This window comes from Acartia tonsa, chromosome 8 (assembly GCF_053477335.1).
Source record: "Acartia tonsa isolate MP-2025a chromosome 8, ASM5347733v1, whole genome shotgun sequence".
Lineage (NCBI taxonomy): Eukaryota > Metazoa > Arthropoda > Copepoda > Calanoida > Acartiidae > Acartia > Acartia tonsa.
This window is the reverse complement of record NC_137267.1, coordinates 52182579-52198863: the sequence shown is the minus strand read 5'-3', so window position 1 is coordinate 52198863 and position 16285 is coordinate 52182579. Positions and strand designations below refer to the sequence as shown.

Here is a 16285-nt window from a genome sequence, read left to right as displayed (position 1 = left end):
GCGAATCAGGACTGACAATGCACAAAGTTTCAAATCAAAAGTTTTTAGGGAAGTTTGTTTAAGGTTGGGAATTTAACAAATTTTTATCCCTCCAAGATCAGCAAATTCGAATTACAGTGAAAGATACAACCAATCGGTGTATTCGTTTCTTAAGACTGATTTACGTTTTCAAGATGGAGATTGGGCTTATAAACTTAAAGCTACACAATTTTGTATGAACACTTCTTTCAATCGGAGGTTAGGATGTTCCCCGTATTTTAAGATGTTTCTAAGAAACCCTAAGCTTCCACTTGACTCATTTGATCCGTTAACCCGCTCGAAAATTAAACATATGAATTTTTCAGAGTTATTGGAGTGCCTTGACAAGAATTGGAGAACTGGACAAGAAAGAACTGAGAAGTATTTACAGGTAGAAAATACAGAAAGGATAGGTCGGCCGATAGCTATAAATTCCTATTGTTATATTTTTTATGACGTCACAACGATTGGTGTAGCTCGTAAACTCTGCTCGCTATGGGTGGGTCCGTGTCTAGTGACAAAAGTAATTTCTGATAGTTTATTCGAGGTTCAACCCCTAGAAAAGTGTAGATTGAAAGATAAAGGGGTAAGAATTGTACCAAGAGATAAAATATATGTTATTGAGAGTACTTTAGACTTGACTCCAGATGAAAAGATTGACTTAGTGATTACAGATGAATTTTTCTCTGTGGATAATACCTTGAAAGTGAACTATGACTTTCCCAATACTTTAAGAAATTTAACTTGTTCAGGCGTTTCTGAAGAGGAGAATAGTTGTGGCGCTAGTCCAGAGGTGGTTGGAAGGCGGAAGGATGGACAGGTAACACCAGATTTTTTGGAGAAATCTTTTTTGGGTGTTGGGTTGTCACAGCAAAGGTCAAATGTATCTCAGGATAATGAAAATTTAGATGATTTAGTTGAGGATCTTAGTGATACTTTGGAAAGTACTCATATTTCTGATAGTGTAGATTCGAATGATATGACTGACAAAACTAAGTTAGACTCTACATATTCTACTATTAGTAAGGATAGTGTTTTTCATGGAGATTATGTCTCTGATAATAGTTTAGTAGACAACAGTTTGGGTGTAGAGGATGTTAACATGGAATCTGCTAGAGAGTTAGAGTCTCGGATGAGTATTTTAGAGGACACTTTTCCAAAACTGCAAAGTAAAATTGTAAACTTGGAACAGCGAAGGGGAAGTGTTAAACGAGGTAGAGATGTTGAGGAGGATGAATTAGATAGATCGTTAGATAATGCAAAATTGCAAAAAATGTCTGAGACTATTCCTGTTAAAGGTCGTCCTAAAGGTTCTACAAATGAAGTACAATTACAAAAATTGGAAGAGGATAGACAAAACAGAGAAAAAGACAGATTAGAACGTTATTCAGTAGCAGATGTAGTAACTAGGAACCTCGCAAAATTGATTAAAAAATAATATTTGTAATAATTTGTATAATATTTGCAGGAGAAGAGATTACCACGAGAACCGTAGGGAGCGTGATGACAAGAGAGGAAGCGGCGGTGGTGATAGACATGACCGGAATAGACGAGATGGAGATCGTGGTATGCGCAAGAGGTCGCCTGACGCTTGTAGTTCAAAGAGTGGACGTGCTGGACCAGTACCTGTGAAGAAATCCAAGGATGATAGAGGAGTCAGGTACTTGGATATTTTGTTATTTGTTGTTGTGATGCAGGTTTATTGTTTGATTGTTGTTGGTGGTATGTATACGTCACAGGATCCACGGTTAGCAGCTTATGATTGTTCTCAAATAAGTAATGTTGAACTTAGATCAGCTGCCTGTTTGCATGATAGGATGGAACCGGTCAGATCTGTGGAATTATTGGGGTTAGCAGAAACCGATTTTATACTGTCAGAAGCCATTAGTTGTGAGGTTAGACTAAAATTGGAGCGCTGGTTTTGCGGTACCGCGAGTCATGTGCACGTACTAGACGTGCCACATGAAAAACAGGTAGAGTTGGGTATGGACGAATGTAGAAGGATTTTTCATTCTGGCAAGTATCAGCATGATGGTATTAGTTTTAAAGTAAACATAGACTTGCCAACTGTTCACAGTTTCACAGTTAATGGAACATTGTCACCTTTCTGGGATGTTGGTGGTGAAAATATTCAATGCAAGACACTGGGAATATACGCGCACAATATGTGGTTCAATTTAGGTTTTGCTGTTGGGACTTTGCATATTTTAGTAAAAAATACACCCGTTTTGATCAAGGGAAATGTTGTTATGGATTATGATAAAAAGACGATTGTGGCGAATTTTGAAGATAATCATTTGTGGGCAACATCAACTTCTCCATATTTTCCGTATGTAGTACGAAAACCGGCCAGTAATTTTAAGGTAGTTTTTCAAGATACATTCAATTTAACTACTTGGAATGAACAACTTTTTGTTTCTAACTTGGAAAGGAATATTTTAGTTAAAATTATGGGAACAGAGAAACTTACTTTGCAGCATCTGGATTTCAACATTTTTGTAACAGAATTGGAGGGTATCAAGTTTTTAGAGGAACCGAAGGCGGCTGTTAGAAGTTATTTTGGGGATTTGTTAAAACAGGAAGCTAGATTTGATTTGAATGCTATGTTTTTGGCTAGCAGAGAAAGGAATGAGAGGATGATGGAACTTTTTAGTATTTCTAGATGTGCTCAAACAGAAGTTAGATCAAATGTACAGATGCATCATGGGTTCAGAATTATATACCTGGGAGAAATTGCTAAGTATGAAAAGTGTACAGCGGTTGAAATTCCAGTAAAGTTAGGTGTGGATTATGGATGTGCAGTAGGACATTTGATGGTGGATTATAAAGGTGAGACAGTTGGAATACAAGAATATAGTAGAATGATTGTTGCAGTAGAGGATATAAAATTGTTAAATTGTTCGCAAAGTCCAGTATTTTTGAAGTTGACAGCTAATTTGTTCCTTGGGAATCAGGGGCAGGGACTCGAACTTCTGCATATTGCCAATGAAAAATCAGAACATGTGGGACAAAAGATTTTTCTGAACGATGAAAAGGTGTTTATTGCTGATTTTAATAAGACTATTAAATATCAGGGATTAGAGGATTTTGAGGATTTTAATGGACAAGCTTCTAAGTTGGATTTTGTTGATCATAAGTTGTCATTTTTCGAACAGGTTACAGGTCCTTGGTTTGGTTTAGAACATTTGTTCAAAGATATATTACCATTGTTTGCCAAGTTTGTTTTGATTGTGTTAATGTTGTTGTTAGGTATAATTCCTATGTTGGTATTGTTGTATTGTTGTTGTTCATGGTGTCATAAAAAAAGATTTACTGAGGAAGAATTTAATGCTAGATCTTAAAATTCTTATGCTGAAATTTAATTATATTGTATTTTTGCAGGTTGGTTACGGCGGCAACAATGAATCAAAAGTTATTGAGCAATGAAGAAGATGGCCGCCACAAACAATCTGTCAATGAAGGAAATCAAGTCAAACCTGGTCTACCGGTATCTGCATTGGTCAGCAACTCTGCATCTCGGCTGGTGTTGGTAATGTCGCGCGTTGAGCTGCCCACGTTGAGTGTGGGCAGGGCGACGAGGAACATATTTTTGAGCAGTGAGGACATGCCACTGGCAGATTTAGCTCGTCTTATTGATAATGAACCAAGGTTTAAGTTGAATTTGGTAAACATGTTATCGGTGCAGTTAGAGATGGGGAGATGTATCAACTCCATAGACTGGCCTGTGGACAGGATCCCTATCTTTACCAGCCAGAATTCAAGACACCTCAACCTGATGGCGGCTGGTGAGCATTCTAAAGCTATAAACAGAAAGTTGTCATGGAACGAGACAACTAGTTTGAATAAGTTGAGTGCGACCATATTTCTCTCTAAGCTTGTTTGCGAAATTTTACCAAGTTTGGTGTTGCTTGCTAAGATTGAATACCTGGATGGAGATGAGAGAAAAAGCTGTCAAACGTTGGGCGAATTGTTACCCATAATCAAACATATGGGGGAACTTGAGGATTGGCATCAACTTTCAAAAATTGACGTCATACCTGCAGATGGTAAAATGAGCCTTCAGACGGTGTTGAGAACGGTGGGTAATAGTGTTGATCTGAGGTTGAAGACGCAGGTTGTGTCAGCTATTCGGCTCCTGGCACATTGGAAAGATGTCGTGAATAAAGTAAGCTTTATTCTGAAGCAAATGCCATCCACAACTTTGTTCGAGTTACAGAAAGATTGGCTTGATGGAAAGTCTGAACAGGATTTGAGTGCTAAAGTGTTTATTGACTCCATTCAGGTGAATGAATACATGAACTTATCAGTCTACATTCCACGCATTGTAAATGTGAATTCGGTGAGTTTAATCACCAGTGGAGAGATGCCAGCTGAGATACGTTATGTTAGATTGGATGGTCAAAGAGAAATAATTGATAACCTGGTGAGTGCCACATATGCAGGTAGTCTGTTGAATGATAAAGTAGACGCAAGAGTCTTGACCTGGGAAATGCAGATGCGCTGCAAGCGTCTCCGTCCGACTCTAGCCAAGCAGATATTGTTATGTGATCCAGATACCACTTTAGAGAATGTAGTAAAAGAAATTAGATTGGAGTTGGATGGAAAAGTTTATACAAGTTTGTTGACAACCAATATTGAGTGGAAGTTTAATCCTGAACACAAAGTAAATGAGTGGTTCGAAGGTGATTTCAAATTGGTTACTCGGTTTGGGGATCCTGTTTGTGTTCAGATGGATCAGCCCTTAAATCCGAACATTCCTGTTTGTCTGGACCTTGAATTGTCAAATCAGCAATGGCGTGTTGATGAACAAGTGAGGGAGGAAATGAGGATGGAACACACGCCTGGAATATTGATGATGCTTGATAAATTTGGAGAGGAGGTTAGTCGTAAGCATCAAAAGATTTTGGATAATCAGGAGGAGGTTGATAACGTTGCAACCTCGATTTCGGTTGCGGTTACTAGTGGATTTGAAAGATGTTTTCATATGCTTGGTGATACTGAGGCAAGGATGTCTCAAGACGGCTTGTGTGATGAGACCGCAAAACTTGGAGTGAATGATGATGAAGCTATCATGCCCATGGATATTGAAGAATCTGGCAAGAAGAGCAGAACATCTGGAAAAAGAAAGTAATAATTATAGTTATGTGTATTAATTCATATTTTATTTTATTTTATGTATTTAATATTTGTTGAGGCAGTAGTAGTCTCAAAAAAGTTTAAAATTAATGTTTCATATTAATGCTCTATAATACCATGCTTAAATCTGATGGTTATATGTTAACCAATGTTATTTTTATATCATGTATTTATGATAACTATGTAATTAATGCATTAGGTGTTAATCAATGCATTTTTCAATGATTATATGTTAATCAATGTTTTTTTCTTAAAAAAATATTAAAAAGAAAAAAAAACACATAAAGAAAAAAGGAATATAAAAAAACACAAAAAAGAGTTCTAAGGAACCAAAATAAATAAAAAAAATGTATACGAAGTGTTTAAAGATCTGGAATAAAAATATATATAAAAAACAAAAAAAAAATATGGCAGGTGTCATACCAGATCAACTATTATCTATTTAATAAGCGTTCAACGCTACTTATAATATATCTATGATAATTAACATGTAAAAACCTATTGTTATATTTAATCTGAAATATTACAGTTTGAAATCCAGGTTCATGTTAAAGCCAGGGAGAAATGTGATGTATAGTCCCTTTCTTCCTGATTTAAGAGCAATGCATGTATTTTATAGTTTAGCTTTTAGTTCTTGTGTCAACCGTTTCGGAGCAAGACATTGCTCTGCAACACGACACGAACATAAAAGTGAACAGTTGTCTTAATATTAATGTTATTATTGTATGTTAATCTTGTCTTGAATTAATACACTTTATAAGAATATTTAGCTGTTTGTTCTTGCTATTACTACACGTCAAAATCTTGATGTTTACTTTCAAGATTTGAGATATTAGAAGTAACATTAGACATGTCAATCATGTAGAATGTCTGTAGAATAAGATTCCCAAAATAGCCGAAACATGTTAAAAATACTTATTTTAGAGGCACTTGAGGAAGTGTTGAGGTAACCTTTCCCCCTCAAAATTAGAAACCTTGAGTATAGTCCCTTTCGTGACATCGCCTTTCAAGGGACGTTTCGCCGTATTTTCACAATAGCTTTTCTCCTATTTCTAGCCCCTGCGGGGGGCTCTAAAATTGCGGGGCAATCACCTATTAAAACCTATTGTGAAAATACGATGAAATGCCCCTTAAGAGGCGAAGTCACAAAAGGGACTATACCCGAAACCTTCAATGTACCTATAAGAAGCTTACTCTATTGGAAGCTCTAATTAGCAGGGGACCACCTAATTAATTTAGTTTGATGTTATCTTTCAAAAGAACAATGTAACTTCAAGGTTTTATATTAAGGTTTAGCATTAGGAATTGCGCACAGGATAAAGATACAAATACAAATATAAAGTAGGATTTCTCAGCTACTATTTAAGATAGATGTCTAATATAGAAGGAGATAGTAAATATGGCTTTATTAGCTGCTGTTAGAGATAGATGTTTGGAGTTATCATGAAGATTTTCATAATCTACTCCCATTGTATAAGTTAAAAACCAGGGAGGAAGGTGACATTGGGCTGTCAATTACACAAGTCCCTAAGGTTTTTAATCACGTTTTCTTATTCGTTGGCTTAATAACTTTGGGGTCCTTTTATTGAATTTTGTTTGGTTGGTTCATTTGGTTGCGTGTCCGAAAATTTCATCCACTACAGTAATCTACAGAAGGGGTAATTTTGTGTATAATCATTGGGGTTGTACATCAATTTATTGTCATTGTCTTATCCCTTTAGATCCCTAGTTAAAACCTTACCTTTACTAAAAACCCCTGAAGTAAATATATATACATAGCTAGAATGTTGTAAACAATAGTTTTAATTAATTTTCAAACAGCCTTGGTTCAACCTTTTTTATTATAGTTCATTTTTACTTAAATAGTCTTTTCTTAACTTAATATATAAATTTTTAATAAACAATAATATAAAAAAAATTAATTTATGTGTTTAATAAACATGGGGACCAGTATAATTTACAGTCCAATTTTCCCTCCTTCTTTTTTTTAGTTTCAAGATAATAAACTAAAAAAAAATATTTGAAAGGTTTTGTGATTTTTAAAACCGTAATATGTACAATATAATTTAATATTGGTGTACATCCCATTGATTATGCACAACATAACCTCATCTATAGTTTACAATTGCTGGTTGAAACGTTTGGACAGTCAACTTAAAGAACCAACCAATCATAACTCAATAAAAGTACCCAATGTTGTTGAGCAACGATAAAGAAAACTTTGGGTAGTAAATAGTCTATTGTCCCCACATTCCCTGTATAAATTAGATCAAGAGAAAATGATGGGGTTTACCCCTCCCCCAGTACCCAAGAAATAGCAGAGGGAAACCTTTGGCCCCTGAGAGAAATAGTTCCCAAGATTCATTATTATTAGGGTCAAAAGGTCTTTTTAAATATGGATCTACAGCCGCTTTCTATAAAAGGAAGTAACCCGCAGCCGCAAAAAACAATGAAAGTAGTTTTATGCCTTTTGTCAACAATAATATATCTAATAAAAATGTTATGCCTGTGTATCTGTGTTTACAGAAGGGTCTCTTTTACAGTGAAGCTTCTCATAGTTCCTGGAAAGGTTCATAGCTATTTTGGGGGAGGGTACCACCACCCTGCTAAGAGAAGTCATCTCTTGTATAAAATGACCTCTCCCAAAATTTTTCTTTCTTTTAAAAAATTAAAGTTGGAGAGTCCCCAAAGTTTGATAATAACGTTTCTTAACGCTTTATAACTTTGGGGATTTTAAATCAAATTTTGATTGGTTTGTTCATTAAGTTGCTTGTTCAAACGTTTTCTAACCACTATTTGTAATCTACAGAACAGGTAATTTTGTTTATCATCGTTGGGGATATACATCAATTTATTGACTATTGTCTTATCCCTTTTGATCCCTGATAATAATATGCAGTCTACAATACCTAGAAAGATGATTTATATATCTTCTGTTTTTTGTTATTCCAGCCTATTTGTTTATTAGTAGCGAAGCTACTCTATAATATAATTTGTCTGTCTGTCCGTCCGTCCATCAGTCCATACAATATGCAGTCTGCAAATCCCTAGAAAGATAATTTATATATCTCCTGTTTTTTTGTTATTCCAGCCTATTTGTTTATTAGTAGCAAAGCTGCTCTATAATTTACTTTGTCTGTTTGTCCGTCCGTCCATCAGTCCATACAATATGCAGTCTACAAATCACTAGAAAGATAATTTATATATCTCCAGTTTTTGTTATTCCAGCCTATTTGTTTATGAGTAGCGAAGCTACTCTATAATTTACTAATGTCTGTCTGTCCGTCCGTCCATCAGTCCATACAATATGCAGTCTGCAAATCCCTATAAAGATAATTTATATATCTCCTGTTTTTGTTATTCCAGCCTATTTGGTTATTAGTAGCGAAGCTACTCTATAATTCACTTTGTCTGGTCTGTCCGTCCGTTCATCAGTCCATACAATATATGCAGCCTGCAATCCCTAGAAAGATAATTTATATCTCTTCTGTTTTTTTGTTATTCCAGCCTATTTGTTTATTAGAAGCGAAGCTACTTAATAATTTACTTTGTCTGGTCTATCCGTCCGTCCATCAGTCCATACAATATGCAGTCTACAAATCCCTAGAAAGATAATTTATATCTGTGTTATTCCAGCTTATTTGTTTATTAGTAGCGAAGCTACTCTATAATTCACTCTTTATGTCTGTCCGTCAGTCCATCAGTCCATACAATATGCAGACTGTAAATCCCTATAAAGATAATTTATATCTCTCCTGTTTTTTGTTATTCCAGCTTATTTGTTAAAACAGGTTTTATTTTTTTCATTTTCATTTCAATATCCGCGGAAAGCTTGTGGATGTTGTCATCCTTGTTTATGTTTACAGTATGACCCTCGAAAAAGTATTTTTAAGCATCTGCAGCCCTTATTTCTCAATGAATTATTAAAAAATGCATATGTCCTTGTTCTCTATAGTATTCCACGTAAGTAGATATAAAAATATTTTTTTTACCTCCATTAACACTGGAGATTTTTAGTGCTAAAGTTTTGAAAAAGTGACTGAGGAAAAAGTAACTTTTAACATGAAACGACTTTTTTAGCAAAATTAAGCTAGAAATCCTTTTATTTTTGTTACTAGCAGAAACTTTATACAAAAATGAAATAAAAAATTTAGTTTTTGAGTAAAAAGCATTTTTTTACACATATTTTTTGAGTCTTTTTAGTTTAATGATATTTTGAAAAACTTACTTATTAGGCAAAATTGTTTAAGATTAAAAAACCAAATAAATCTCTATGAATATAGCAGGAAAATTGTTTTTGTTTCACAATCCTAACTTTAATAACAAAAAAGTTATAAAGAAAATAAAAATAAACATAATGATTTTTTAGTCTAAAAAGCTTAGTTTACCCCCTATTAAATAATTGAGATGTCAGAAAAGTAGGCGGAGCAACTGTCATAATTAATCCTTTTCTATAAATAAGGGTTAATAAATAACCTAAAATTTGCAAATAATCAATTCATTCAGTAGTATTTTTTGCCATTAAAAATTCATATTTTTTGGTGGAATAAAAAAGAAATAATTAGTTAACTTGTTTTTCTTTGTGTCTCATTATTCAGTTGCCAGAAAAAAATAATATAACCATCCAAAAAATAAGAGAAACAAAAAAAAATTCTTTTTCTCAGTCACTTTTTCAAAACTTTAGCTCTAAAAATCTCCGGTGTTAATGGAGGTAAAAAAAATATTTTTATATCTACTTACGTGGAATACTATGGAGAACAAGGACATATGCATTTTTTAATAATTCATTGAGAAATAAGGGCTGCAGATGCTTAAAAATACTTTTTCGAGGGTCATGCTGTATATTTATATGAGAAATAGTTGAGTAATAATGACTATATAATTATATACCATGGCACAACTAGGCCACTCGGGGCTAACAAAACAGGTTTTAATCTTATCATTTTTCATTTCAATATTCGCGGAAAGCTTATGAATGTTGTCATCCTTGTTTCTGTTTATATTTATATAATTATATACCATGGCTCAACTAGGCCACTTGGGGTTAACAAAACAGGTTTTAATCTTATAATTTTTCATTTTAATATCTGCAGAAAGCTTATGGATGTTGTCATTCTTGTTTATTTTTATATTTATATGAGAAATAGTTGAGTAATAATGACTATATAATTATATACCATGGCTCAACTATAGATCACTAAATATACAAAAACAAAATTCAGCCATTTCGCAGTATCCCAGTTAAAACTATGAACCCTACTTTCTATCCTTATAAAAAAAACTTATATCTCATAGGTTCTGGGAAAATTTATAATTAATTTGGTGTAGAGTACCACCTTTCGAAGAAAAATTACCCCTAGAAAGAAATTTAAAAATACAATTTTTTTTAATGTGCCAGGTCACAGTTTGACTTACTAGACTTTTTCTTTTTAAAAAACTTCAAGGGCCACTAGAGGCCTCTAGATGCATAGCTGCTAGTATTAAATACACTGACACTTTAAAGTAAAGTTTTTCCAATTATAAAAGGTCCACGAAATAAATAATAAAGAGGGGTTCAGATTGATTTTTTAAGGAAAATTTTTGTAGAATATATTTTTGGTATATTGGCCTGTGTATATTACGCCTGTTTGAATATAGACAATTGACGTAAAAAATATAGAGTTTCATTGTAATTAAAACTTTATTTACTCAGCTGTTATTAAAGATTAAAAAATAGCCTAAAACCATCACAAAATTTTAATTTTCTTACTTTATTGGCTAATAATGATATATTTTTAAATTTATCTTTACAAAGTTTTAAATCTAGAATTAAAACATTTTCTTTTTGTGATCATCTAGTAAAAAATCCTCTATTGTCGATTTCCAGAAATAATAAGGATATGGAATTGTTTTCTGATAAAAATTGTAAAATATATTTTGTTGCTTTCAAACAGAGTGCCCTATGAGAACAAAGAACACCTCCCTGTTTTGAAATAAATTGATAATAGAGGGGAGGGATAGTTTTTTTTCCCTATAACTAACTTTGCGGGGCTGCCCGTAACCAATATAACCTTACCTAACCTAAAATAAAGTAATGAACAAACAAACAAAAAATCTATTTTCCTTATTTTTAATTTGTTTAAAAACTGCAGGAAGAAGGTTTTAAAAAGAACGAATAATAAAATAAAAATAAACTTCATATTTTAGGCTTCATTTTGTAAATTATTGCAATTATCTTTGATATGCCCCTACTCTTTCATAGGACAGATGGGAATACAATTCTTAAGGCTCAGAATCTTGAAAATTCATGTATTGCTAAGTTTTTAGAGATTGCAAAGATAGTTATTATTGCAATTTTTTATCAGCCTTTGCTTTAGGGGAGCCATCTATATTATATTTTCATATCTGCAGAAAACTTAATTTATAAATTAATTATTCGAATATTTGTCCGTTTCCATGGCTGGCTAGGAACACACCCCTATTTTTGAGTCAAAAATTTTTATTTATTGCCCAGATCTCGAAGCCGCAAAAAGTTTAAATATGCTCAAAATTTGCATAATCAGTTTTAGAAGCTGGGTTCTAGAAACATTTTTTACAACACATAAAGATTACTAAAATAATGAGAAAATCCGCGACTGTGGCATAACACGTAGCGCATCGGTTCGTCGTCGGAGAGTTGAAGAGGTCCCGTCTCAGCACAACACCGTGTCATAACTTAAAATGTTAAAAATGGTTCCTACTGCTGATGTGCGACATTGATGGTTAGAGTAGGGGAATATCTTGGCCCAAAATAGGCGCAACTTGTTACCATGCACAGTTATGACTTCTAGACAAAGGTTGTGCAACAAAAGATTTGCTTGTCTATTGGGTGTTATCTTGCCTAGTACAGAGTTTGTTCATGGTAGCGTGGAGAAGACTTGAACCCAAAGCGTCACTGAACTTCCAATAGATCAAGTAGTCATTGTATTGAGATATATTTCAGAGAGAGTGGTTACATTCGAATATAAATTAATCTTTTTTTTAATTCCTATATTTGCAACAACATTTCATTGAAGATATTTGTTATTTTGTTTTAAATTTAATTTGATGTTCAAACTTGTTTACGGTCCTACGACAAATGCAGGAGTCCCAAATGTCAGAGTGGACACTTGACCTAACCTATTTTAGACCATCTTATAGGTTTTTTAAATGCGTAATTTATTTGTTCATTTATATCTTAACCTAACCTAATCTGTATAGAAATACTTTATTAATATTTTAACATTCCTGCGATTGTCCACTCTGACATTTGGGACTCCTGTGTTTGTCCTGGAACCTTGTTTATCAGTATAACCTTAATCTAAATTTTTACAAATTTTTACTTGTATTTTGTCCTTGTAAATAATCATAATGCTATCTATCTACAATTTCTTATTTGATATGTTTTAATTCCTCCCTTCTCAAAATGTTAGTAATCTGATGATTTCTTGTCAACCTTTGCTAGATGCAGATGATTTTCTGGCAAATATATTTAGAATTGGTTTCATTTTCTTCCCTTTTAAAATTAATTTTATTGGTCTAAGTTTATTTAAGTATATTTTTGTTTTCTTGTCAATCTTATTTATTAATGTAATTTATTATATGAATTGTTTTCATTTTATGTATTTAGATATGAAATTATGCACATTGAAAAAGACACCATGAAATTTTATAGTTGTATTATAGATTTTTCAAAAAATAGAAAAATTAAAAATGGTAACATTTATTAACATTTAGATGAAAACATTAGATTTAGTTTTATGTTTTTTAAAGATTAAAAAACAATTTTTCAGATTTTGTATCTTTTACTTATGATTTAAAAAAAATAAGCTTTTTTGCAATGGTCTAAGGCAGCTGCCAGCTGCTGCTGTTGGCAAACAGAGGGAAAGCAGCATAATTTTAATATGTCATGTAGACATGTTAATTAAGCTTAAGTTTAGAATTCAAAATCTCTATGAGGGGGCTAAAAAATCACATCTCCTAAAATAAGAATAAGGAATAAACCCTTCCTCTTTGAATTCAGTGTATTTAGAATATATTAAATCTGTTGATGTTTGCAGACAAAATTTGAAAGATCTCCACAATGCCATCAAACATCCCCAATACTGATAATCCCAACCATAATCCTGAAAGTAATTCAAATATTTGCCATCATATATTATATTTAAGAAATCTTAATCATCAGGATATCTAAAAAAAACTCTTCCTGAATTCGCAGCATTTCTTAATAGGTATATAATTATCATAAACAGTAAAAAAATGCAAAAACTTTTTTTTTAGCAAGTTTGGTTAAAACTTTAAGTTTATTACATGTAGGTATGTTGAGCAAATTTTATAGTAAGCAGAAAAAAAGTCACTCAACTTAAATTCATTTATTTTAAAAGGAAATAAAGATGATAAGCAATTTTTCCTGTGGCACTTCCAAGGTCAACTACAAGGTCAAACATATCTGAGACATATAGAGCTTGATAGTAGTCAATCTGAAATAAAAATTTTATTATGGCATTAATTTTTTTTTTCAATATTGGATATTCTGGTTATAAGCTAGGGGGCTGAGCATCTGCAGCTAGACAGGCCAGTGGGTCAAATGCAATGGCCAGTTTCATGGTATTGTAGGGGTGGTACAAAAACATATTTCTGATATATATCTATAATACAAAGTAGAATGATGTCTCACCATCTGTCTGTCTGTTTGTCCATCTGAAGCTTAAGATCTCAGTAACCACTGAACCGATTGGATTCTACTCTTCAGGGTATAAACCTATTGGTCCTGTGGTGGTTTTAAGCTATTTTCTTGGGGAGTGGAAAAGCCCCCCCCCAAAAAAAATATTTTCGTTTTTTTTTTAATTTTAATGTTTTTTTTTATATTTTTATATATTTTTAAAATTTTTTACATCTTTTTATATTTTTTGCCCCAAAAAGGCTAGTGGCAAAGAAATTTTTAAAAACATTAAAAAATGAAAAAAATCGAAGGTTTATGTTGAATATAAATCAATATAAAAAGTTATAACAAGTTATAAAGAGTTATAAAAGGTTATAAAGTACAGAATATATCTAAAAAAATTAAACAAAATTTTTAAAATTCTCCCCTGAACCTTTAGGGAAAAAGCCCCTAGAGGCTAGGGGTTAAGCCGCTAGTTTTATATATAATCTATTGAAACACAATATAATATTAGCAAAAGTCCTGTCAGATTTTCAATTCCTCAATTCTATTTGACTAGTATACCTGTTTTGATTTCCATGCTACAATAAAAGATCTGTGACTTCGAGTTCCTGATAACAGAGTTTTCAACTTGATATCCATAGTGACACAAGGTTTGGGACAATCTGGTAAAGTATCAAACTTATCAAGAACTCGAAGCTTAATTATGAAATCCAAGATTATGTCCATTTTAGTAGACTTCATTGTTTTGATATCCAAGTCAATTTCACATGTTTTATTGTTATTTGTTTGGAGCCAGGGTGCATGGCATCCATATAGTAACATCATTTTTTCCTGAAGAAATAACAAATTTATAAAGATATTTTATTACATTGTTTTTAATTCTTAAAAGCAAATGTGTTTTTAAACTGATCATTTATGTTCAAGTAAAAATGCATATCGACCTGTATGGCTTTTGTTACACAATTTTCATAGGTATATGTGTTGTCATAATTTCTACAATATACTCCATCATCAATAGAATTATCAGTAACACTATATTCTAGTAACACATCAGCCCAGTCATACTTGCCCGCATATGTAGGACCAACTGTGACAATAGCTTTTGGGTCAAGATCCATAATAACTTTGGTAAAAGTATTTGGATCCACTGCCAGTAATTTTATTGTCCTGTCTGTATAAATATGTGTCATGATGTCAGAACCTAGATTATCTAACTTTACACACAATCCAAGGTTTAGACTTAGGAATGTTTTTCCTGATTTTCCACTTACAAAATCAATATTAGAGTAATCATAATCATACAGCTCATCAAATAATTTTCTAAAGCTGAGGTTTCCTGTTTGGCCTTTCCATGTCACTTTTCTATCATCCTTTGACTGAATGACACCAGCCCAAAGATGTACAGCCCAATCATACCCAAGCCTCTTAGCTTTGCTCTCATTGTACTCGCTTGATTGACATACAATTAAGTATGGTTCATACACCATATCCGTATTTGGAACTTTCAACTTGGTGATTGATGTTGGGCTATAACTGTATTTCATTATTGATTGATGAACTTGATAAACAAAGAATGAAAATGCTATAGTTTGAAATGCCAGTCTTGAAATCCTTTCACTGAACATTGTAGCCTTAGTTCTCTAAAAAACAGAATAATATCTAACTTTCAAACTTTTTGGTGCTTTCACATAAGTAAATCCTTTACCACAAATAACAGAAAACAAATCAGAAAATAAGGGAGTGTGAAATATTTTAAACATCCCCTAAATTTTTAACGAAATTGAAATAAAGTGTGGGGGGATTTAGTTAGAATCTTCTAGGTCAGGTTGGTTGCCATCATGATCATGAAAGTCACCAACAAGGTAAAAAATTCTCCACCATGGTCATGAATGTAACCATCAAGGACATTATGGTCGCCACCATGATTTAGAAGGTCACCAACAAGGTTTTCAATTAAATGGCTAAAAAGTCTAGTAAGTCATCCAGGAGGCTATCTACTTAATAAAGGTTGCCAACAAGCTATCCATTAAGGTGGCCAATATGTCATCTAGAGTTTGTAAAGGAATTGCCTAGAGGCCATTAGGGGTTTATGTTCAGTTTGATCTCATGAACTCTTCCAACCATTCCTACCCCCACTTTGGATGTTCAGTAAGTTCATAAACTTACCTACTAAACAGGTAATTTTGTTAATTGAAAAAACTTGTTGTTGACCTTATTATGATGATTTTGACCTTCATGATCTTTTAATGTTTTAGGGTTAAGTAGTAAAAAAGAGTTATCATGTTCAACCTTACTTTTATTACCTTATAACTTGGCAGTTTACTTTAGAATGTTAAACATACAAAAATTAATTGGATTTCCATGAAATTGTTTATTCTGTGAGAGTCAATGTATATGGGGGAAGGGGGATGAGTGGAGGTTTTAAAGTAAAGAGACATGAAAAGTACATTTAAAAACTGAAGTTAACTC

At 32.9% G+C, this 16285-nt stretch overlaps 1 protein-coding gene across 1 annotated transcript; it reads left to right on the top strand.

Annotated features, from left to right (window-relative positions):
• Positions 1–1500: 1500 nt before the first annotated feature.
• Positions 1501–5890, top strand: LOC145327278 (uncharacterized). The gene is made up of 2 exons (XM_080170879.1): positions 1501–1678; positions 3400–5890. Exons 1-2 carry the CDS (start codon positions 1587–1589, stop codon positions 5147–5149), a joined length of 1842 nt encoding a protein of 613 aa, XP_080027005.1. The 5' UTR covers positions 1501–1586; the 3' UTR covers positions 5150–5890.
• Positions 5891–16285: the final 10395 nt, after the last annotated feature.